This window comes from Acanthopagrus latus, chromosome 3, assembly GCF_904848185.1.
Source record: "Acanthopagrus latus isolate v.2019 chromosome 3, fAcaLat1.1, whole genome shotgun sequence".
NCBI lineage: Eukaryota > Metazoa > Chordata > Actinopteri > Spariformes > Sparidae > Acanthopagrus > Acanthopagrus latus.
This window is the reverse complement of record NC_051041.1, coordinates 1461198-1483901: the sequence shown is the minus strand read 5'-3', so window position 1 is coordinate 1483901 and position 22704 is coordinate 1461198. Positions and strand designations below refer to the sequence as shown.

General features: G+C 44.7%; 1 protein-coding gene across 2 annotated transcripts in view; it reads left to right on the top strand.

The window, feature by feature from the left end:
- The window catches only part of LOC119016675 (zinc fingers and homeoboxes protein 2-like), a 112358-nt gene that overhangs the window by 72137 nt on the left and 17517 nt on the right, over nucleotides 1-22704 (top strand). For both annotated transcript variants that reach the window (XR_005074229.1, XM_037092786.1), the window contains exon 3: nucleotides 18367-21667. Coding sequence is in view for 1 of the 2 variants with exons in the window: in XM_037092786.1 (XP_036948681.1) it covers nucleotides 18690-21667 (2978 nt within the window). In the remaining variant the exon portion in view is untranslated. The remainder of the gene's footprint in view (nucleotides 1-18366; nucleotides 21668-22704) is intronic.

Below are 22704 nucleotides of genomic sequence, written 5' to 3'. Positions count from 1 at the left end.
TGTGTGCGTGTCTCGGCATCCCGGCTAATCTCGGCTGCGCATCTCTCTCAGGTTTCTCATAAGTGAGATAAGAGCTTGTCCAAGTTTATTGCCAATGAGATAATGTGTTCGCAAGCAGCCAATCAAACAACAAACACCTCGACGCCTCGGGTAATAATTGGATATCGATGCAAAGTTGTTGTGAAATAAGTTTCGTTTTCAGGTCCCTCTAGTTTTGTTTTTTTTCTGGAAAAAACTTTATTGCTTCCAAGTTTTGTAAATGTTTCAATCAACAAACACACGAGTATAACTTTGTTTTGATTGACTGACGAGGTCGCGAATCACCAGATTCACCAGATAAGTTTTAGTTGCAAACACGTGTTCAGTGTTGCCAAAGGGAACAGTTTATTTACAGTTTATCTAGTTCTCTAAACTTAATCAAGTTGACTGTTTTAGTTCCCTAATCCAAACCTAGTATTAACCCGAACCCTAGTTCCCTAAACCTAACCAAGTGTTTTAGTTCACTTAGACCGGAACGAGTATTTTATTCCTCCAAACCTAACTTAGTGTTTTGGTTTTCTAAAACTAGCCAAGTATTTTGGTTCCCTAAACCGTACCAAGTATTTTTAGTTTCCTTAGATCGGAAAAAGTATTTTAGTTCCCTAATCCAAATCTAGTATTTTAGTTCCCTAGAACTAACCAAATGTTTTAGTTTCCTGAACCTGACCACGCCTTTCAGTTCCCTAAGCCTAACCAAGTATTTAAATTCCCTAAAACTAACCAAGTATTTCTGTTCCCTAAAGCTAATTAAGTATTTTAGTTCCCTAAGCCCAAACAGGTATTTTAACCTCCCTTGGACTGAACAAGTATTTTAGTCCTCCAAATCTAACTGTTTTAGTTTCCTAAGTCTTATCAAGTATTTTAGTTCCCTAAACCCAAACAAGTATTTTTACTTTCCTTGGACCAAACAAGTATTTTTGTTCCCTAAAGCTAACCTCGTATTTCAGTTTCCTAAACTTAATCAAGAAGGCTGTTTTAGTTCCCTAAACCTCTTCGACACACATACAACATTGAACAATCATGTGTTGTAGAAAAACAATTACTGCTCTCAGATTTGTGTCGCTCAGCGGCTCTGGCTGCAGGTTCTGGGTTAAAACTGGAGATGTTTTGACAGAGTCGAGTCGTCTCTGCCCGGTCTGAGGATCAGTAGAGAGGTGAGATATTTCAGTCTTAAAGCCTCTCAATCCTCATGATATCCGTCTAATTTCCTCGCAGCCAAATTAGGGTTTTAATCAGAACCGAAACACGCCAAAATCTCCCATCATCCAGGGGATTTAATTCACATTCCTCCTCATGTCTTGTGGACATCATTCATAAGCAGCATGGCCCCGACCCGCTTCAGATCCAGACCCTCAGCGTAGTAAAAGCTGCTATAAAAGACGAGGGTGGAAATAGAGTAACGTGGAAGAATAAATCTGGTCTGGAGCAAAAGCACTGTGACTGATAAAAGTTTATTAGAAGTCCTTTTGTGGAGCCCTGAGCTTTTTTTTTTTTTTTCCTCAGCAGGGCTCCTTCTACAACTGGCTCCAGAAATTTTTCTTGGCAGGCCGTAAAGGCCCTCTGAGGCAGCATTACAGCCCATGTGACAGTAAAACCCTCCACAGAAACCAATGCTAATGGAATTCTCTTCGGCGAGGTGGCCCATCCTGCCTATTCAGAGGAAGACGAGGAAGCCTTTTCTTTTCCCCCCCTCACCGCGAAAGAATGCATTACACCCCCAGCAGCGTCTTTATACGCACAAGTACCATCGCTGGACGGTTATTTACATTTACATTTGCATTTGAGGCAGTCTTATCCGGAGCGACTCACAATGAGAGCGCTGCTAGATGAAGCTTGAATTCCTCAGATGGCGATGGCACAAATAAGCAGCAGGAAGGAGACAGTCGGTGATACTCCTGTAATCCCTGAGCGAGCGTGTCAGAGGAAAGTCCTGCGTTTAAAAAGAAAAGAAGAAGAAGAAGCAACAAGAGACGGACGGATGGGTTTGTTTCAGATGATGATGGATAACTTGATTGAGTGGATTTAGAGGATGGATGAATGAGCTGGAGCCTGTTTTCCATCTGAAAACAGGCCTTTTTGTCCTGAATGTTGCCTCTCGGGCAGATTTCTCTCTGGTTATTTACTGCTCCCAACAAGACAAACGCGTGAGATCATACACTATGTGGCCAAAAGTTTGTGGACAGCATCTTTCTACAAAACCACAGTCTTTAATCTGCTTTCTGGTTTCACTCTTACCACCAGATGTTGGACAAGACCAAGAGCATTTCTGAGGTCCAACTTGGCTGCGTTCTAGTTAATCCCAAAGGTGCTGGATGAGGTTGACGTCAAGTTCATCCACACGAAACTGGGATAATAATTTATTTGTTGTGTCAACTTTGTGCACATTTCCTAGTCGCAAGCTTGAGACAGGATGCAGGACGTGTTGTTCTCAGAGTCACTGTGGCGATGTTTGAAGGAACAGAGCTCTGTGTTGTTTTACAGTTTGATTTGAGTCTTCAGACACAATATGGCGGCCACTTCTGGTCCAAGATCTTTCTCTGTCGCAGCTAAACGGTATGTTTAATATGTTTGTGGGACAGAAACGTGTAGTTCCATAGTTTTTGGTTTGTAGTTTACAAGCACTGCCGAGTTTAGACAGTCTGGAACAACAGTGGTGTGTAGTTTATTGTTACCAACATTACAGTGATAAAAAACTCTGCAAAGGTTCCTGCAAACATGAACAGAAATTCATTTATTTAGAAGAAGGACAAACTCCCGTTATCAGAAAACCGGCTGTGACTGCAGTCGAACAGCAGGGTCGCATGCTGCTCTCCCGACGTGAATTGAACTGGGAATCTGACGTATGTGTCGACTGGGACCAGTCCACCGTCTCAGCGCTCCGCAGGCGTAGGCCGACGTGGTGATGGTGTGGACGGCTCAGACAAGCTCGCCTGGTTCACGCTTTACTGGATGTATTTGAGGCCTTTTTTTTAATTTTTTTTTTTTATTTTCGATGACTTTTACTTACACTGTGAACATGTAGAGGAAGAAAGATGGAGCTCCATCAGAACAGTCGCTGTCATCTTGGATCACAAGACAAAGATGGAAAAGAAGGTCACAATCTGTTGGCAGTTCTGTTTTAGCCACTGTGTTGTCTTTAACCAGGTGAACGCTGAGGACATTACCTGGTTGAATAAAGGTAAATAGAGTAACACTTGTGATGAGGTGCAGGTCGGCTGCAGGAGCCACTGTGACCATCATGTGCAGATAAAGAAGAGCCTGATGCAGAGAAAAGGACCAATTTAGCATGAATTCGCTCTGCTGTTTAATGTGTTTGTGGTTTAAGATTGTGCAGCGTGAATAATGGGAAAATTCTGTTTGTGCAGCCAGACGTTGAGGTGACAGTTAACATTCATGATTATTGTTTTCAAATGGCACAAAAACTCAATATTGTGACAATTTAAACTCCAGACAGGAAAAAAAATAAAACATCTAAAACAACACGTGCCAGTATTGTGCGAGCAGATGAAGAAAAACAGAACGATTCACTGAATAACTCGATCACTCGATTGTGCAGCTTATAACAGCCGCTCACGTGTTTTCACTGTACACTGTAAAATAACTGAAATACCTCCAGAAGAGACGCTCATCTGTACAAACTGCAGGCTGCCTATGGCTGAGCTTATCCTATAAAAGACAGGCCAAAAATAAAATGATTTTTTTCTCTAAATAGGAAGTTCTGAGTCCTTTTCACTAAATCCCCAGAAAGGATTTAACGTGTCATTAAAATGTGCCATTTGGTGGAACCTTTTATCCAAAGCGCCTTACAGGACCCGCGGTGCATATGTTGTTATTGCTGGTGACTCTGGCTGTGTGGACGTCCACAGATTATACAGAAAGTTAAAGGTGCAGCTGCAACACGGTGGCCTCGTTCACATGTTCCGACTGGAGAAACTCAGTAACTGCGTATATTCGTACCTTGTTGCAAAACACCAACTGATTCTCAACACGGTGGAAGCGAAAGTTTGAGGCGGAGTGTGCTGTCAGGTTTAAGCATCAGGTGAAAGTGTTAAACATCAAGCATTTATTTTTTATCAAAAAAACTCGATTTCAGAAGATTTCCACCTGTGGAAATACACATAAGACCAATGAAATCCATCGTTTGCTTCCAGGTCAAAATGGGTGAAAAACCTCATCAAGTTGGTCTCAAGACATCCAACATCCTCAACGACAGAGTCAAAATATGTTGTTATTATGGATCCCACCCGAGATCCGCCCTACTCTGTCTTCTCTCTGCTTGTAGTCAGCTTGGAGTGTCTCTGGGCTCTTGAGGTTTTCTGCTCCACCACCCGGCCGGTCGTCTCTACACCAGAGTCCAGAGACACTGAAGAAACACGTCATGTAGATTTTCTGTACTGCTACATCAGACCGATGAGCAGCGGCTTTCAGTATGAAGTCAACTATCACCGTGAGCATCTTGCTAAAATGTTAGCATGCAGGCTAACACCATCATCATCATCATCATCATCATCATCATATTTTTAAAGAATCTAACTGCAGATGAAATAAATCGGTTACAACTTTGATTCCACAAAGTTGTTATATTGGATCCATGATTACCTGTCAGCACTCTGTCCACCTCCATCCAACACAGTGGATTTGTTAGCATAGCATAGCATTGACCTTTAGCTTGTTAGCCTGTTAGCCAGCAGGTTAAATTAAGTTAAATCCCTCTAGAAGTCATTAGAAATAAGTTATAAAAGTGTTATGAGGATGTTAGCATGACGTCGTGCTAAAGTGTTAGCAATGATCTGCTCACATGAATTATTTGTGGCTCATCTTTGATTCCTTCACGTGTTTCTTGACGGACGGGCCTGTCTCCTTAAAACTCGACTTCTTCTGTTCCTTTAACGCTCGTTTTTTTTATTTTTTCCCTCCCGACATCTGCTGTTAAATGATGTGAAGACGAGGCCGTGAGGCGGCGCAGTCACTGTCGGCGTGGACGGGCTCGCGCTGACCTATATACGACTGAATGTAAGCGTGCGTCGGAGCACAGAGTCTCTCAGGCTTATAGCAGCTCATGGCTGGATGGAGACGGCGCCGTGTGAGCTGAGGACACACACACACACACACACACACACACACACACACGTGAACACACACACATTCACATATGGAGACATTCATGCACGCGTACACTCGGAAGTAGCTACACGTGACGCGAGGACACGCAAAAACAAGAGAGGCTAAATCAGACACTGCAAATATGACTCGTGCATAGACACACACACACACACTCACACACCGGGTGACGACACACACACACGTATAGTTGAGGACACGACACACACATGAAGAAGAAAGAGGAGGACACCTGTAAAAGCACACACACACACACACACACACACAGTCAGATGTACACAGAGCGACGGGCTCATGCATGTTTTATTGACCCGGCTCGCTCTCTCTCTCTTTCTACACCTCCTCTGTCTCGCCTCCTCTCATCCCTCTCTCCCTATACACCTCTGTAAACCTCCCTTTTCATCTCCTGCTCTCCGTCAGCCTTTAATCATCCTCCTCTCCTCCCTCCTCTGTCTCTCCCTCTTTCACCTCCTTTGTCCTCCTCTGACCTCTCCGAGCAGAACAGATCAACCTGACGGGCTGCGAGGAGACGAGACTTTCTGCTTCCTCTCCTCCTTCTTTTCTCTTCATCTTCTCCCTCCCTATCATTCTCTCCTCTTTTTGACTCCTTGTCTCTTTCATGTTTTCTCCTCCTCCTCCCTATCTCTTCTTCCTCTCTGACTTTCTCTAAATTGCTTTCTCTTCCTCCTTCTCTTCCCCTCTCATCTCTCCTTCGTCTTCTTTCTCTCCTTCCTCGTTCCTCCTCTTCTCACCTTATCTCCTCCTTCTTTCTGACTTTACATCCTGCTACTCAGTCATTTTTCTTCTCCTCCTTTCTCAAGAAGCTCCTCCCTTTCTTTCATATCATTTACCAGCTCATCACTCCTTCATCTCCTCCTCTCTTTATTTTTCTTTTTTCCTCTCTCTTCCCCTCCTTCCTCATCTCTCCCTCCCTCTTTCACCTCCTCTTCCTCTCTCTCCTCTCCATCCTTTTCTGGTTTTGTCATCTCCACCTCACTCCTCTCCTGTCACCATTTCTTCTCCTCTCCACCTCTGTGACCTCCCGCCCTCTCCTCCACCCCTCCTCTCCTCCTCTCCTCTTCCCGTCATCTCCTCTTGTCATCTTCCTCCTCATCTTCATCAGATATCCTCCTTTTCTCTTTGTCTCCTCCTCCTCTTCTTGCCCCCTGACCTCCTCCCGTTCCCATCTTCCTCACCTTTCCTGACCTCCACTCCTCCCTGTTTCATTTCTCCTCCTCGTCATCTTCCTCCCCTCCACCACCTGCTCCTCCCTCCTTGCTCCCAATTCTCCTCTTCCTCTTCCTCTTCCTCACCCCCTTGCTCCCCCTCCTGACCTCCTCCTCCTCCTCCTCCTCTCTTGTCGCCTCTTGTGTTTTTTGTCTCCCCTCCCCTCCTGACCTCTCCTCTCACTCTCTCCTTCTCACTCTCTCCTCCCTCCTGACCTCCCATCCTCACCTCCCTCCTCACCTCCCTCCTCACCTCCCTCCTCACCTCCCTCTCCTCTCCTCCTAATTAGCACCTGAGCATACAGGCCTGGTTAATATTCGGCGGCGAGGAGCTGCGACGGCAGAAGGGCACCTCGCCGTCTCTCCTGCGCTGCTGTTGCCATGGTAACGCCATGGAAATGAAGCACCGCTCTCTTCGTCTCGATCTCTCTCTGTCTCTTTCCTAATTTTTTTGCCCCCCCCTCCCTCCTCACTCCTCCCTCCTCACCCCCCCTCCTTCACTTTTTTAATGAGTCACTGCATCCATTAAATTTTTGGGATGGGAGGATGGCGGGGGAGTCACGGGGGAGTCACGGGGGCACAGCGGCGCCCTGCGAGACACAAAACTAAAATTTAAGTTTTTAATTCTTCCCGAAAAGAAAAAAAGTGGAAAAAGAAAAAAAAAAAAAAGAGTCAATGTGTGTTAAAATCTGCAGTCATTGATTATTAATCTGCTCGCTGTTAGATGTTTGTCGCTCCGTCCAAGGACGCTGCGTTTATTTATCTATTTATTTATTTATTTGTTTATTTATTTGTTTTTTTTGCAGACAGAGTTCACTGAACTGTGTGTGTGTGCGTGTGTTTGCGTGTGTGTGTGTGTGTGTGTTGCTTGGATGGAGGCCGCGGCCTTGATGAAGTTTTTTAAAGCTGCTAATTGTATTTCATTCATATTTCATCGTCGCGGGGGGGCAGACAGTTTGCTGAGGGAGAATTGATGGAATATCAGGTGTGTGTGTGTGTGTGTGTGTGTGTGTGTGTGTGTGTGTGTGTGTGTTGCATTCCTAAACCATGGCCATGTGAAGCCCGTGGGTGTTTGTGTGACTGTGTGTGTGTGTGCATGTGTGTGTGTGTGTCCATCATGACAGCTGGAGGTCACAAGGATTTTCAGTGTGTGTGTGCGTGATTCAGCATATTTGTGTGTCACCTCATAGATATTTATACAACACGTGTGTGTGTGTGTGTGTGTGTGTATTAGAACCAAAGCTTCGCCCTCTGTTGATTTTATATATTTATTTATCAACTTATTTATGTATTTATTTATTTCGGTCCTTGAGCGAGGGAGGACTTCACGGCCCCGTTAGAGACGAGTCGTCGTTTTCTTAATATTCAACCGGTGGTTAAATTTAAATATTCATCAGAACAGAAAGATGTTCATCGACTGAATTCTTTTACAACCTCTCTTTGTGTTCATGACTGACTAAACAACCTTTAAGGACACACAATGAGTACTGTTTCACTTTTCGTTTATATGTGGCGGACCCTGCCACAGTGTTCAGGGACCTTTTTCCACAAAACTACACAAACTGCCCCTTTAAATGACACAGATTCAAAGATCTCACCTGCGTGGTTTTGTCTGGAAAAATATATATTTCCACTTGTTTTATTGACGGCTAGAAATAAAATAAGTTCCATGGAGCATCTTTGAGTGATGATGCGAGAGCTCCTGGTGAATGTTGATTAGTATTATTACACACAAACGTGCGTCCGTGACGTCATAACGATCAAATAAAACACGTTCAATCACTAAACGCTCTTACTGGAAACATGTTGGAAATTCTGATCTTCTCTTCTGATCGTGACACAGAAAAACATATTTCAACTTGAATTTTTTCTCATTTTCAAGAAAAAGAAATCAAGCGTTCTTTTTTAAGAAGCTGGTTATAAAAAGATCCACCCACCAAACTTAACGACCTGAATGTGGTAAAATAACTTCTGGAAATCATCATCATCATCATCATCATCATCATCATCATCATCATCATCGATCTGTTCAAACACGCTCGTCTCCTTTTCCTGCCTGTTTTATTTTTGAATCTCTGTAAACTTTTATTTATTTAAATGTCACAGCTGAAATGAAAACTAATGTGAGAGTGAAATTAAATCATCGCTTCATAATCTGACAGATTGATAATGTCAGGAGTCCCTGAGGTGAGGTGGCTGCTGGGAAAACAATAAGTTATGAGAAAAGTTGGCATTTAAAAAAAAAAAAGAAAAATAAAAGGCAATATTTACACACAAGGAGGAAACTTTGCTGCTAAAATTAATAAAACATCTGCACTGAAACTGAAGACGTGATGATGTCGACAGTCGATTCTGTGAGAGCAGCTTCGCTTTTATTTTGACAGAAGAGAGTCGACAGGAAGTGAAGGACGAGAACACAGACGCTTCGATAAGATGATCATCTTAAAAATATTATAAAATAAAACTGTTGCGTGATGATTTTAAGGTGATAAAACTTTTAGAAAGCACACAGAGACGTTCTGGAGGAAGAAGAGTTCTTTAAAGCAAATAAATAATAATTTTCAGGCATGTTGTTGAAATAATCAACCCCAGCAGACGTCATCAAAGTTTTCAAAAAAATTAAATATTGATTTGAAAAGTCCACCAACACTTAATATTACCAGATGCAGATATGAGACGGCGTCAGTGTCGAGCTCTGACTGAACTGATGCCGTTCAACATAAATCTACTAACTTCAGTTAAACAGCTCAGAGACTGACAGGCGATTATCTGGTGATAAGAGATGATCAATCGTCCTCCCGTCGTTATCTGTGTCACAGCCGTCGGTATCTCCCTTCACACCAGGTGAACGTATAGACGGCTGCAGTCAGGTGAACCATCCGACACCAGCGATGGAGCGATTAACAGGCTGATTGATGTCGTCCACATTCAGCTCCGCAGACTCGACCTTGACAAACCCGACGACTCGTCTCGACTCGCGGTCTGACAGCGGCGCTCCTGTTATCCAGCCAATCGCCCGAAACCTAAAACTCTCTCAAGGCTCTCTGCCAATGAAAAGCCAGCTTTGTCCTCATCAGAGCAGCCATCAGTCATTTAGCTCCGCCGCCGTTTGACGCTCCCAACGTAGCTCACGTCTGAAGTGCCATTTGGCCTTCGTCTGTGGTTCCCAACACGCGGGGCTGGGACCCAGTCTGGGTCCCTCGGTGGTATTAAACCTGCCTCCTGTCACTGCTGCTGCTCTGTGACTCTTTACTGCCAGAAGCTTTTATTAACATTTATTACAGCAGCCTGAGAGGTGTCTCTGTTTCTACCAACCAACCAACCAGGTGCTGGTTCTGGGCCGGTTCCTTTTTAAGAACTGGTTTGCTTCACATCACTCAGCCACAGTGTGCACGTCTCCAACCTCTGCTGATCCTTCTGTCTACCGTGTCATCTGATCAGTAACACGTCACAGTTAATAACTTCTAAACACTGAATAATAAATGTAGCAGAGAGGAAATGTGAAGTCGCAGAAAATGGAAATACTCGAGTCAAGTACCTCAAGATTGTACTTAGGAGCAGTATTTCGGTAGATTCATTTTTACTGCCAAATATCAGTTTTCAGTCTCTTTGATCAGCCCTGAAAAATCCCAATCTGTCGACCTGTAACATAAATCACACACCGTTTATTATTCTTACCATCAGTACTTGAGTAAGACAAACATGATCTGCCTTTAAATTGTCTAAAACGTCACCGTAAAGGTTGTAAAGTCATTAAATGTGAGCGTCTTGACGCCCTGCTGGTGAAAAGCTCCCCGAGCGTCCGACTTGTAACGAGCTGATCCCGTTTGAGAGATCGCTCTCTGATAAAACATCATCGAGTTATCCATATCATGATATAAGATTCAGTCAGTAACACTCAGACCTACTTGGACTCTGTCAGGACGGATTATCTTTCAGCAGGGAGAGATTTTTTTCTCGCAGACTGTTTCTGTCTGTAATTTCAGTCCCTTGTCAGTAATTCCTCCAGACGGCAGCTACCAGTCAGAGTCAGGCCTCCTCTGCCTCCTGTTAAAGGGCCAGCCAAAACAACCCGAGGTAGAACTGGTCGTGACGTCCTTTTCGGTAGGTTTCGCAGAACACTTATATAACACGAGTGAGATTTGGATCTCTATAAGCTTAAGAGGAAGCTGCTGGAAATAGCCCGGCGCTCTGAGAGGAGCTGGGTCATACAACCAGCTGTGTTAATGATGCATTAGCACCACGAGGTGCCCACACAAAGGCGTCCTTTGATCAATCATTTAGCATCCACGCACACACTTATATCGAAACACAAACACACACACACACACACACACACACACACACACACATGCGTCTGGCAGTTTTCTGTGCATGATGATGTGTGCCTGAGGAGGGGGGTCACGGGGAAACCAGGACACTTTTGGGTTTTTATGCAACGCCGCCTTGAAAGAAAGCGGCGGCACAACCTTAAGGCGCGCCTCCGCTTTCGGTTTGTTCGTTCACGAGTCACAGTTCTTTCATGTGCTCGAGTCACTTTACACAACGGCTTGCTCAAGGGACAGAGTCAGGGGTCAGACTGGTGCAGATACTGAAGTCCAAACACGACTGTTCTGTAGTGTATCGCCCTCATGCTGCAGGAGCTCACAGGGATTTTCTGGGGAGTTTGTCCTGGAGAAATGTCTGATATCATGGCAACTTTTCTAAAAGATTGTGATGCACGTTAAGATCTCAACATGCATCACAATTTATTAGAATTGTAGATGATGTTTGGACCGTTACTTTGGAAAAAAAATTGCAGCTGCAGTCAAAAATTATGAATATCTCAGTCTCCAGTTCCAGAACACATTCATCCAACGCATCATTATATCAAGAAGTTCAGCATAAAGTCAGACGCTCTCGGCCATTTTAAATTCTTAGAGAAACTTGTATTATCAAAATACAATATTTAGACAACATAAGGAAACTTTTGAGCCACAATAAAGAGGAATAAAACATCCTCACTGTGGCATCGAGCTCTGATATGAAACTGAGCATCATCTTGAGTTCTTCAGGAGCATTTTCACCTTTATTTTGGAATAAGGTGGTGACAGGAGGTGGAGTATGGGAATGGAGGAATGTCCTGCAAACTCTAAACCACAGCTGTGATTACAACATCATCACCTTAAACTAAATATTTTAAAATATAAGTGTTGCATGATGAGTTTAGAAAGGACACACAGACTTTTCTTTAAAGTAAATAAACGAGCCAACGTTTCAACTTCTGCAAAAAAAAAAAATCAACTTTCTCAGACAAAAAACTTCATATAGATAATCAATCTCAAAGTTATGTTGTTAGTGTTTAAAATGAAATTGAATATTGATTTGAAAAGTCCATCAACATGTAAAAATAAAGTGACACAGTGTCTCTGCAGTATTTCAGTGTCTACAGAGAGTTTCTGATTTTCTCTCTTTGTTGCTGCTCGGGAGGCTTTACCAACCCAACATGTGTCTATTTGACGTCCTGGGAATGAGACTCAACAATCAACTGTCTTTGTGGTGCGTTCAGGAACAGCTGGGACAAATCCTACTGATTCTACCTTTAACTTTAATAGTCTTTGAATTCTGTTAATATGACGTGAGCTTCAGTTAGCTTTGAGCACAAATGTCCTTCGGGGGGATATTACTTTTACTGGAGTAAAGAAGCTGTCAGTCAGTACTTCTACTTTTACACAACTATCTGAACTTCTACTGGAGGAAAGGATGTGTGAACTTTTGCCACTATTCGTTGTCGAGGGTTGTAGGAGTACAAAGTGCAGCACTGACTCAGAAACCTGAAAAACACAACAAAAGCACAACCTGGTGATGTGTACTGTACTATTACTTTTACTGGAGTAAAGAAGCTGTCAATCAGAACTTCTACTTTTACCCACAAGTATCTGAACTTCTACTGGAGGACAGATGTGTGGACTTATCACCTCCGGTTAAGACTCCCGTCACCTTTTTCATAGAGGAGTGATGTTTCTGAGTTGGGCAGGCAGAGGTGTCCCTTAAAATGGTTTGACTTACAAACCTCCGGGCCACCGTAACGTAGAGAGACGATCAGTGGATTTTGTTTTCATTGTATCGTCTCTGTGCTGAAGTCTGCGTCGCCTCCCTCCCTTTGAGCCTGTGTCCCCTCCAGTTTGCCCTTGTTCCAGTAAAACGTCTTTAACCCCTCCTATTAGCACAGTTGGCTCCTTCCGATCTTCCTTTCGTCCTCCTAATTTGTCATCTCATTTCCCAAGATATCTCCTCATTACCTTCTTTCCCGAGTTGTTTTTATGGCTTCCTCGACACCCTTTTCTCTCCGGCATGCCCTTGTTCGCCCGGAACATGAAAAACTGAATTGCCTACAGTGCGGTCGCGAAAGATGGATGGATGGATACAGTTTGTGGTTTAGAGTGATGGGTCGCTTCGCCCTTGATGGAGGAGAAAATCTGATCTGTTTTTCCTCATCAGTGTCTGTAAAACCTGCAGTGAACCCTGCCTCACCCGGGCCGATCCACTCCTGTTACTTCGGTGTCACTTTCAGCGGGGGAGTTTTGGTGTCCCGGCCCGGTCTGAATTTGGTTGGATTTAGAAGAGAGGAATACTCGAGGGGGGGAGCTTTAATTATCAAATATTCTGAATGTCACATCTGTCTGAAATTATCGTCGCTGGCCTTGAAAAATCATGCCAGAGAACGAGAGAGAGAGAAAGCGAGAGAGACAGAGAGAGAGAGAGGGACGGAGGTTTGTTTGTGTTCCAGCTGAGGAACAACCGATCTCACCTGCCTCTCAAAAGGAAAATTTGCCGCTTCTTGCAATTTGCAAATCACTGTTATCACCGCTGCAGTTTTATTATTCCCTCCATAATTACGGAGTGCTGCCGTGCCTCGAACAATCCCCTGTACACAAATACTGTACAAGTAATTACAAGGATGCGTGGAGGCGAGCTGAGCCCGACAAAATGGGACGCAGCCAAGCGGCATATGACTCCCCTCGTCAGAAGTTGGCCCGGAGTCCTCGAGGCCGATCCAGTGATGCAGCAAAACATGACACTGTTGTAGTTTTCTTTTTCTTTTTTTTTTTTTTCCTTTCCTCTTTCTTTCTGGCGCTGGCAGACGCAGCGCTGCTCCTCATCGACATGAAGCGAAGCCGCCGTCGCAGCTCGACTGAAGAGCTTCGGCCTGAAGCTCCGTCTGCTTCTACATTTTTATTTTCTATCGTCCAATCTGTTTTCTCTCTCTCTCTCTCTCTCTCTCTCAGTCCTCCATCTTTTAAAGCCTTTCATTTCTCCCTCATGTCTCTCCTCCTACCTTCTCCTCTCCTTCACTTTCTTCTCCTCTTCTTTGGCTCCTACACACTCGTCTCCCTCCACCTCTTCCTATACATGCACTCACTTCAACTACTCCCACACTCTTCTTCTCATTCCTGCTGTTTGATCTCTCGTTTCCCATCTGCCTCTCTGTCTTTTTTCCCACTTCACCTCTGGCAGCAGCTGCGTCTCTGGCAAAGTATTTTAAAGCACAGCAGCATGTACAGCGAGCAGAAACTGTGAATGGAAACTGCATTATTTGTTGGGATGTGGTCATTTTCTACAGTTATTTTTGAGTATCTGTAAGTCTATAAATGACTTTTAGGAGAAATCGGTTGGTGAGATAATTTCCCTGAAAGTCGAGGTCGTTAAAACGCAACTAAACACCCATTATAGTTTGAAAACGCCCTCGTGACTGATCCAGAATCTGCTGTTTGTTACATGCTCTCCATCTCATTAAAAACAAGATCTGCACCTGTAACGATGGTACCAAAAACTCCACCACTAAGAGTTCATGTCACCTTTACTGAAGTGACCTGTGCTTCGGTAACGTCGCAGATACTTTCTGATTGAACTCGTGGTAGCGTTGCTGGATTTGAGTCCTAACTGTTGAGAAGTTTCCTCCTCGACTCCTCCTTCTGTCCTCGATGGCGGTATCCAGAAAATGTTTGGTATTTTTGGCTCGTTCTCGTCGTGGAAAAATAGAAGCACAGCGATACCTGTGCCAGAAAAATACCTGAGATCAGTATCAACACAATACTGTGTTCTATCAAGATTACTTACTCTGTCCTGAGGGTAATCTGTGTTGGACACGGTACAGTACCTGACGTACAGCGCATAGCTCAGACAAGTGCAGACACAAGTATGTGAGAGTACAAATTGTTTTACGCCCTTGTTGTGAGTTTAGAGTGATGACAGAGTTTTTTTACCTGACGATCCCTCGAGCGCCAGTTTTATATGTGGCGGTCTCCACAGTCAAGGTACAAACAATATGTATACAACGTCCGGCGTGACTTTCAAGTTAAAGCTAGCTAACAAACTAAGTTTCACAAAGGAAAAGATCGGAGAACGGCGTCTCTACCGGTGCTCTTAGACGGGTTTAAGACATAGAAACACGGCTGGAAAATGGCGCAGGCTTCATCAACAACATCCAATGGTTTCACACAGTCAAATGTCTCCAGCTGGGATGAATTTAAAGCACTAAAACTAAAAACTACTAAAAAAAAATCATGTTTTGGCGGAAATGTACCTGGTTTTGTCGGCGTAAACGCGGCTGGAAGGTGCATCAGTCTGTGGTTTTGTGAACAGTCATCTCTCTTTTGCCTTGGCAGCTTTTTTAGGCACAAGAACCCTTTAATTATTGTAGGAAAAATATCATATTTTGGTTTAAAACACCTGGTCACCTCAAACGTGGCTGTAAAATGTGCCGACAGATGTGAAAGTGTCCGGTGTTGAGGCGCCGTCTGTTCTGACCTCTGGTGCTGCAGTTGTTGGGTCATGACACAGTTCTGTTACGTTCAAAGTATTTCACTGAGGAACTGTGAAAAGTTTTGAGTTACATCAGGAAGTATTGGCAAAAAAAAACAAAAAAAACAAACATTTGAGCTAACTTTTCATACTTGACAGTCTCCGAAGCAACGAGCTGGAGGTCGTCACGGGTCGTCTCATTTCCGAGCTGAACAGCTTGACCCGGGACCTCGTAATGACCTGGGCCACGTCCAAATTTATTTTCAGTTTTAATCGGGTCTTGCAGGTTCCGGCTGTGTTGCTGCAGGACGGAGAGAGTGTGTAAAGTGTAACTACAGCTGCTTGTTAACAGACGGAGCATCATGCTGCTGCTGCTGTTCGCTCTATATTCTTTATTCTAGAATCACCAGGTTTGACGGGCTTTAAATCCCGTTATGGATCCGGTTTTGATAGATTTCCACGTCTTTTGAGGATCACAACCACAGACAGATATCAGTCGACTCCCTGAATGTATAGACGTGAAACGAAACAAACTATAAATGACCCGAACAATGAATCGATCGATCCTTCCCCTCCGCTCTCTTCTCTTGACGTTCGTATTGATGCACCTTCTTCCTTGTGAAATCTCATTAGTTGAAGTATGCAGTAAACAGCCATGTAAATGCATGAGATTTATAATAACATAGGATTAGTTCAGTCTCATTGCACAGTGCACCAATTCAAACAGGACTCTAGATACTCTGAAACTATAAAATATGTCTCCCGTGCAGGCGCTGAGGAGCTGATCAAGGCTGCGAGAGCATGAAATATGTCCAACATTAAGTGACACTTGGGACAAATAACAGCTTGCCCAATACTAATTAAGTGTTGAAATACTCTCAATTTTTCTGGCAAATGTGTTTTTCTTTCTCCCAAATGATTGGGACACCTTTTCAAAGCTTCAACTTCACTGATAGAAAACGCACCAAAACCTAATTTTCTGGTATTATTTGTAATATTTCAGCTCCTCTCCCTCGTCGTCTTCATCTGCGTCTCGTCCTCCTTTCTCTTCATTTTTCCTCTCTAAGTCTTCCCTTTTTCTTTCTGCCTCTTTAAACGCTCCGTTGTCTTCTTTCTCCTCCTCCCTCGTTATGTTTATCAGCTTTCTTTTTCTCCCCCGTCTTCCTCCTTCTTTCTCTCGCTGTCTTCCTCTCTCTTTCTGTCTGCCAGGCCATGGCCTAGTTAAAACGTCTTCTGCTTTGTGCCTGTTCTCTTTCATCAGCTGGAAGTTTTTAGACTCTCCCCTTCTTTCTCTTCCTCTTTATCTCTGCGCCTCTTCACTGCTCTCTCTCTCTCTCTCTCCTCTTTTACCTGCTTCTTTCTTTTGTCCTCTTTTATTTTTACCCCTCTTTTCCCTCTGTTCCCATATTTATTCATACATGCCCCCTTCCTTCGTCTCTCTCTCTCCGTCTGGCTTTACCTCGCTCTCTCAGTTCCATTGTGTGGATGATAGCTGTCAGGAGATCTCATCACTGAGTCTGTCTTATTACATGATTACAGGGTAATTATCCTGTGAAGTTGTCTTTGCCCGAATCTATGAAAGACGCTTAATGTCTTTTTAATGGGGTTTGGAGTTTGGAGACTTTTTTTTTTTTGCCTTTTGTAGTTACTGTGGACTCTTCAATTTATTGCATTTACATGTGATTGGCCTGGAACAGCGTGCCCTGATTAAGTGGCACTCTGAATCGTTGTAATTTTCGGGCGCGGCGTCTTGTCAGTCAGACTCGCATTATTTTTAACTTCTGGCCACGCCGCTGTCAGCAAACGCAGTCGTCCACCTGCGTCTGATTAAACCTGCAGTGATGTCCGGTCGTCTGAAGGACGGATTTTAGAGGACAGGAAAAAAATGTCACGTCGCCTATCAAACTAAAGAACCACCAGATGAGATGACTGGGTCAAACAATCACTTCATCAATATCTGTCACATATCTGCCCTCTCAGATGTGAGATGTAACCTTCCAAAATCAAAGTTTACATTCTCTAATAACACAAAGGTGATTCAGGTGGTTTTACTGGTTCAGCTGATGCCATTAGCTCAGTTAGCTCTCGAGCTAGCTCTCCAAAAATGTCAAAATGTTAAAACCAACCAACCTTTGACATTTAAACGTTGTTTTAATAAATAAAGCTGAATAGTTTCTTTAAGTTCCATGATAGTTTGTCAGGTTGTTGACAAAGACGTCAAATAATTTAACTTTGCTTTAAAAGTGAAATGAAACTCAAATTCTTAGACTCCTTAATGTTCTATACATGTAAGAACAAGCATAAAAAATGCTTCAAATATAATGTTACCAAATATTTTATTTACATTAGAACAATTTACACAAAACAGATGATTTTTCTTGACACAAGCAGCAAATATTCACTGCTTAATATAAGACTAATGTGATTTTATTAAGAGTATCGTCCTGTGAAGTTTCCTCCCTCAGTGTGTTTTCTTTGTCACTTCTCTTTAACAGCATATCTGTTTTTTTTTATCTAAAAACCCAAATCACCTTTTCACTAGTGACTATTTCTGCAATCAGTGAAGTTTTAATCTTCTAATATTTGATTTTAAACCTGATGTCAGTCGCAGCGTTCACGTTGTGTTTGTGTTTTCAGGCCACAGTTGAGTAAATGTGATCAAACCGCACCCGAGTCCTGATGACGAGCGTTACACTTTTGGGAGCTTTGTTGCTTTTTTAAGTCGTAAATATTTAATTTTGTAGAGAGGAACTTCAGATTTGACATTTCCAGGGGCTTTAAGTTTATTGCTTCTTGTCTGCGAAAAGGAACATTTGATCCAAAGCACATAATAGTACAACACAGTGCACAAGTGACCCCAGTAAGGATAAATCTCAGTTGATGTTGCTTTGTTTCATCCTTGATCTCACATCTCTCAAATGAATAGAATGTTTCAACCAAAACTGCAATTTATCTATTTTCTCCCCTTCTGTCATCGCCCATCATGCATTTTTCCCGTCCTTTGTCTTATTCTGGGTGAATGCAGTAGATCACATCACACACAAACAATATCAACATGACTTCTCTCTCTCTCTCTGTTTTTCTAACATGTATTTTTCTCTGCTTTTAGTCGTCTCTCAAGTGACTCGAGAGCAGCTTGCTGAACACAAACAATATTAACATGTAATTTTCTCTCTCTCTGTTTGTCTCTTCGCAGCTTGAGTGCCGCAGCTGTATGTGATGCCCTCCCATGACGCCCAGGTCGGTAGCTGACACTGCCAGTGAGCGGGAGACGCCACTGCACAACCGGTCCTGGGCCAGCGCCGTCAGCCGGTTCTCGCCCTCCCTCTCGCATGCTGGAGACTCCACCCCCAACCGCCTACCAGTATCCACAACCATCAGCTCCCAGTAAGGTCCCCTCAAACACCGACACGCTGACGTCCTCGGCCAGCACCAGCAGCAGCAGCAGCAGCCAAAAACCACAGTATCTTCAACGCAGCACCAGCACCACCAATATCACCACCACCAGCAGCAGCCATCATGTCCAGTCGTAGAAAGTCCTCCACCCCCTGCATGGTCCGGGTCATTAACGACCTGCCCGAAGAGCAAGATGACCCTGAGGAAGTCATGGGCATGGAAATATCGACAGACAATGATGTGACGGAAAAAGAACAGTCAGAATCATCTGAATCTGCAGAAAACCCCCAGCAGGAGAATCCAGAGAATCCAGACCAGCAGACGTTTCCAAAACCAGTGGAAAACCAGAATCCTGAGCCATCAGAACAAGAGGAGCAGTTGGGTAAAGACAACCAACTCCCTGTCATTGAGGATGTAGAAGCTAGAGAGGAGAAAGACAGGGAAGAGGTTGAATCAGACCCGGCAACCCAGAAAAAGCAGGCCAGAGGCTACGAGTGCAAATACTGCCCGTTTTCAACGCAGAACCTGAATGACTTTAAAGAGCACGTGGACTCCAGCCACCCTAACGTCATTCTCAATCCGTTGTACCTCTGTGCAGTCTGCAACTTCAACACCAACAAGTTTGACTCGCTCACAGAGCACAACGAGAGCCAGCACCCGGGCGAGACGAACTTCAAGTTCAAGCGGATAAAGATGAACAATCAGACTATCTTAGAACAGACAATCGAAGGCAAAGACAATTCAGTTGAATGCGAAGTGACAAACGAGCAAGGTGAAAGCAACAGCAGTCCTGTGTTTCCATCTTGCATATCTACTACGGTGAAATCCCCGGAGAGTATCCAGTCGCTCTATCAAGGGAGCGAGCTGAAAAGCCAGCTGGACGGGCTGATCCAGAAGGATCAAATCACAGCGGTGAACATCAACGGAACGGTCATCATCCCTGAACCTACCATCCTCCAAGGGCTCTCCCATGTAACCCCGATGCTCCAGCGCCCACCCAACTTTAACTCTGTACCAAAAATAGCTGTTCCCTTGAACACCACCAAATACAATCCATCTTTAGATGACAACTTGACGTTGATCACCTCCTTTAACAAGTTCCCTTACCCGACACATGCAGAGCTGTCGTGGCTGACAGCCGCCTCCAAGCACCCAGAGGAACAGATCAAAGTCTGGTTCACCACCCAGCGGCTGAAGCAAGGCATAACCTGGTCCCCGGAGGAGGTGGAAGAGGCCAGGAAAAAAATGTTCAATGGCTCCATCCCTCCTGCTCATCATACCTTCACCGTCCTGCCTACAAGCCCTGTCTCTCAGCCATCTGCCAAATCTTCCCAGCAGCCTCTGGTCCACACTACAGTCAGGCATTCAAGCCATTTACGGACAATCCCGTCCAATGGGTTAAGTGTTGTCACCACCACAAACACTCCTGCTGGAGTTGCCATTGGCTCCAGCCTTAAACGAACACACCTGACGACAGTGTTCGGCCCGGAGTCGAAGCGGCCAATCATGGCAGTCGCCCCCCATTCTGGCGACCCTAAGGATAAGGTCCTCATGGCTCCTCCTCCACCCCCTCCTCCTCAGAAAGACCGTCTCCCAATGGCTCCGCCTCCAGTTCCCATGGAGATGAAGAGACCTGTAGCACTTCCTCTGGTCACCACAGAGATGAAGAGGTCATCCGCTACTGTGCCTTTAATGCCACCACCATCATCATCATCATCACCTTCTTCGTTGTCCAAAGGGAAGACTCTCTCTGCGTTAGGAATCCCCAAAACGAAGCCGGTGGTGTCGCTGCCCTCCATAGTCTTTCCAGAGTCATTAACGAGGCCAATGATCGCTCCACCGCCTATCTTCGCCCCGTCATTTAAAACCTCATTACTTATTCCATTAAATTCGGCCATTACTTCCAAAGAAAAGCACCCAAATACTCACGCTATGCCAGCTGCTGATACGAAGCTGCCAAACTCCCCTCCACTTATCACCCCACAGATCCGTAGGCCAACCATCATCCAGTCCATCCGCGCTCCGGCCAAAGCCCCGTCCCAGATTCCAGGCTTCCTGTTGGATAGCAAGAAGCTAAAAGAGCAGCAAGGAGTGGAACTGAAAGCCAGCTACCCGCGAGGAGACAAGGTACTCACTCCTCTGGCTGAGGCCAACGGGACATCTCGCACAGACAGGAAGTGGCCCCACCATCAAACCTCCATTGCTCACAACAATGGAATCATGCATCTGGATGGTGGCGAGCTGGCAGCAGCGCAGAAACTTGACTTTCATCATAAGTCCTCGGTGCTGACACAATTCCCCTTGCTGGAGAGGATGAAAGGAAAGACGGCCGAACAGCTGAAGATCTTGGAGGAGAACTTCTTGAGGAACAGCTTCCCCACACAAAGCGATGTGGACAATCTGGCGGGCACCACCCACCTGTCTCACCAGGAAATCGACAGCTGGTTTGTGGAGCGCCGTGCACTACGTGACAACCTGGAACAAGCCCTTCTCAACTCTATGGGCACCAAGAGGATGGGCACCGGTGGCATCAACGCCATCACCAAGAAAGGACTACATCAGCAACAACACCAAACTCTACCGCTGAATGGGATTCACAAGCCAAGCACCGGCATGGGCAACCTTAAGAGCCCTCTTCCACCCTCGCACACAGTGCCCATCATTGCTCCCAGCTCCATCGCCACCTCCATCCCCAACCCGAATTCTTGCTCAGTGCCTCCAGACAGCCGATCCCAGGCGCTCCTCAAGGACGATTTTGCTCAAACGCGGTGGCCTTCCCCTGAGGAGTTCAGCCAATCGGAGGGTCGGACAGGACTGGCTCGCGCCGAACTCGCCCGCTGGTTCACTGACAGCCGGCTGCAGGGCGGCGGCATGGAGCTGACAGAACTTTTTCACAACAATGGAGTGAATGGAAGCCAGGGGCCGCCTGTGTGCTCCCCTGAAAACGCTCCTCCCAGCATCATCCGGCACTGTCAGGAAGGAGCCCTAACAAACAACAGCAGCAGTAAGGTGCTGGAGGTTGAGTTGGGCTGGCTGATGGAGCATCGCGCCAACAGCCTCAGCAGTCAACATGATGAGCTCCAAGACCGGTTTGCTGGCAGGTACGCCATCAATCAATCAATCAATCAATCAATCAGTCTTTATCTGTGAAGGGTTGGTTTTATGTTCAAAGTGGCCTCTCAGTGGCTTTTTAAATTCGATTGTTTTCTATTGTTACTCACATTAGATCCATCAAGAGGACAGAGTGGTTTGGTACAGTTTGGAGATTTGTTTGTCATGGCATCCCAGAGCCACTTCACCCCCAATATCAGATGCTACACATGGACACGACAGACGCTTGTTCATTTTCACAATGTCAGATTTATTATTGTAGTATTGGATTGGATTGGCTTGGATTTGATTAAGTCAAATAAGATAAGGCCTCTTCCAAATGTATAATACAATAAAAAAGCCAACTGGTGCTCTGCAGATTAACAGATAAATGTGTAACTTAAAACAGACATTGAAACAATTAAATACCCAATGTATTTCTTCTAAAACTAAACAAGAAAAGGTTGCAGACGTTTTACTGGGACATGTCAGCCTCCAGAGTTCACTGAGCTGCACGGCGGCAGTTTCAGGATCATTTTCTACCCAGCGACACCGTCTGCAGTGACCTGTGCGTCCAAAATAAATATCCGCTTCCCCTCCGGAGGCTGGTGCTGCTGTTTTGTAGATGCCACATTAACATTGTTTTCAGAACATTAACCTACAAATCTACGGGACTTTATTTAGTCTGCCTTCCTCTCCAGGAGCTTGGGACATGTTTGGCTAAATAACGGAGCCATTAGGTTGGAAACCAATATCTCCACAATAATTTGGCAAGGGTTTTATTCTTCCCGTGAGTCAGCTCCTGGTTTAGGAGCACCACAGAATAAACCTGCACCTCCGGCACAATGAAATCCTTCTGGCTCGTGCTGGTTTCATAAGCTCTGTACAAAACAAAGTGCAGTCAGTGATGCAGATGTGTCGTACGTCATTTTGACTCCTTTTATCCTGTAAATGTAGTTAAAATATATTAGAGCTTTTGAAGAAGACTGTCAGGAGGCTTCACTGTATAACTTTGATATAATGCCTTGAAAAAAAAAATCAAGATTTG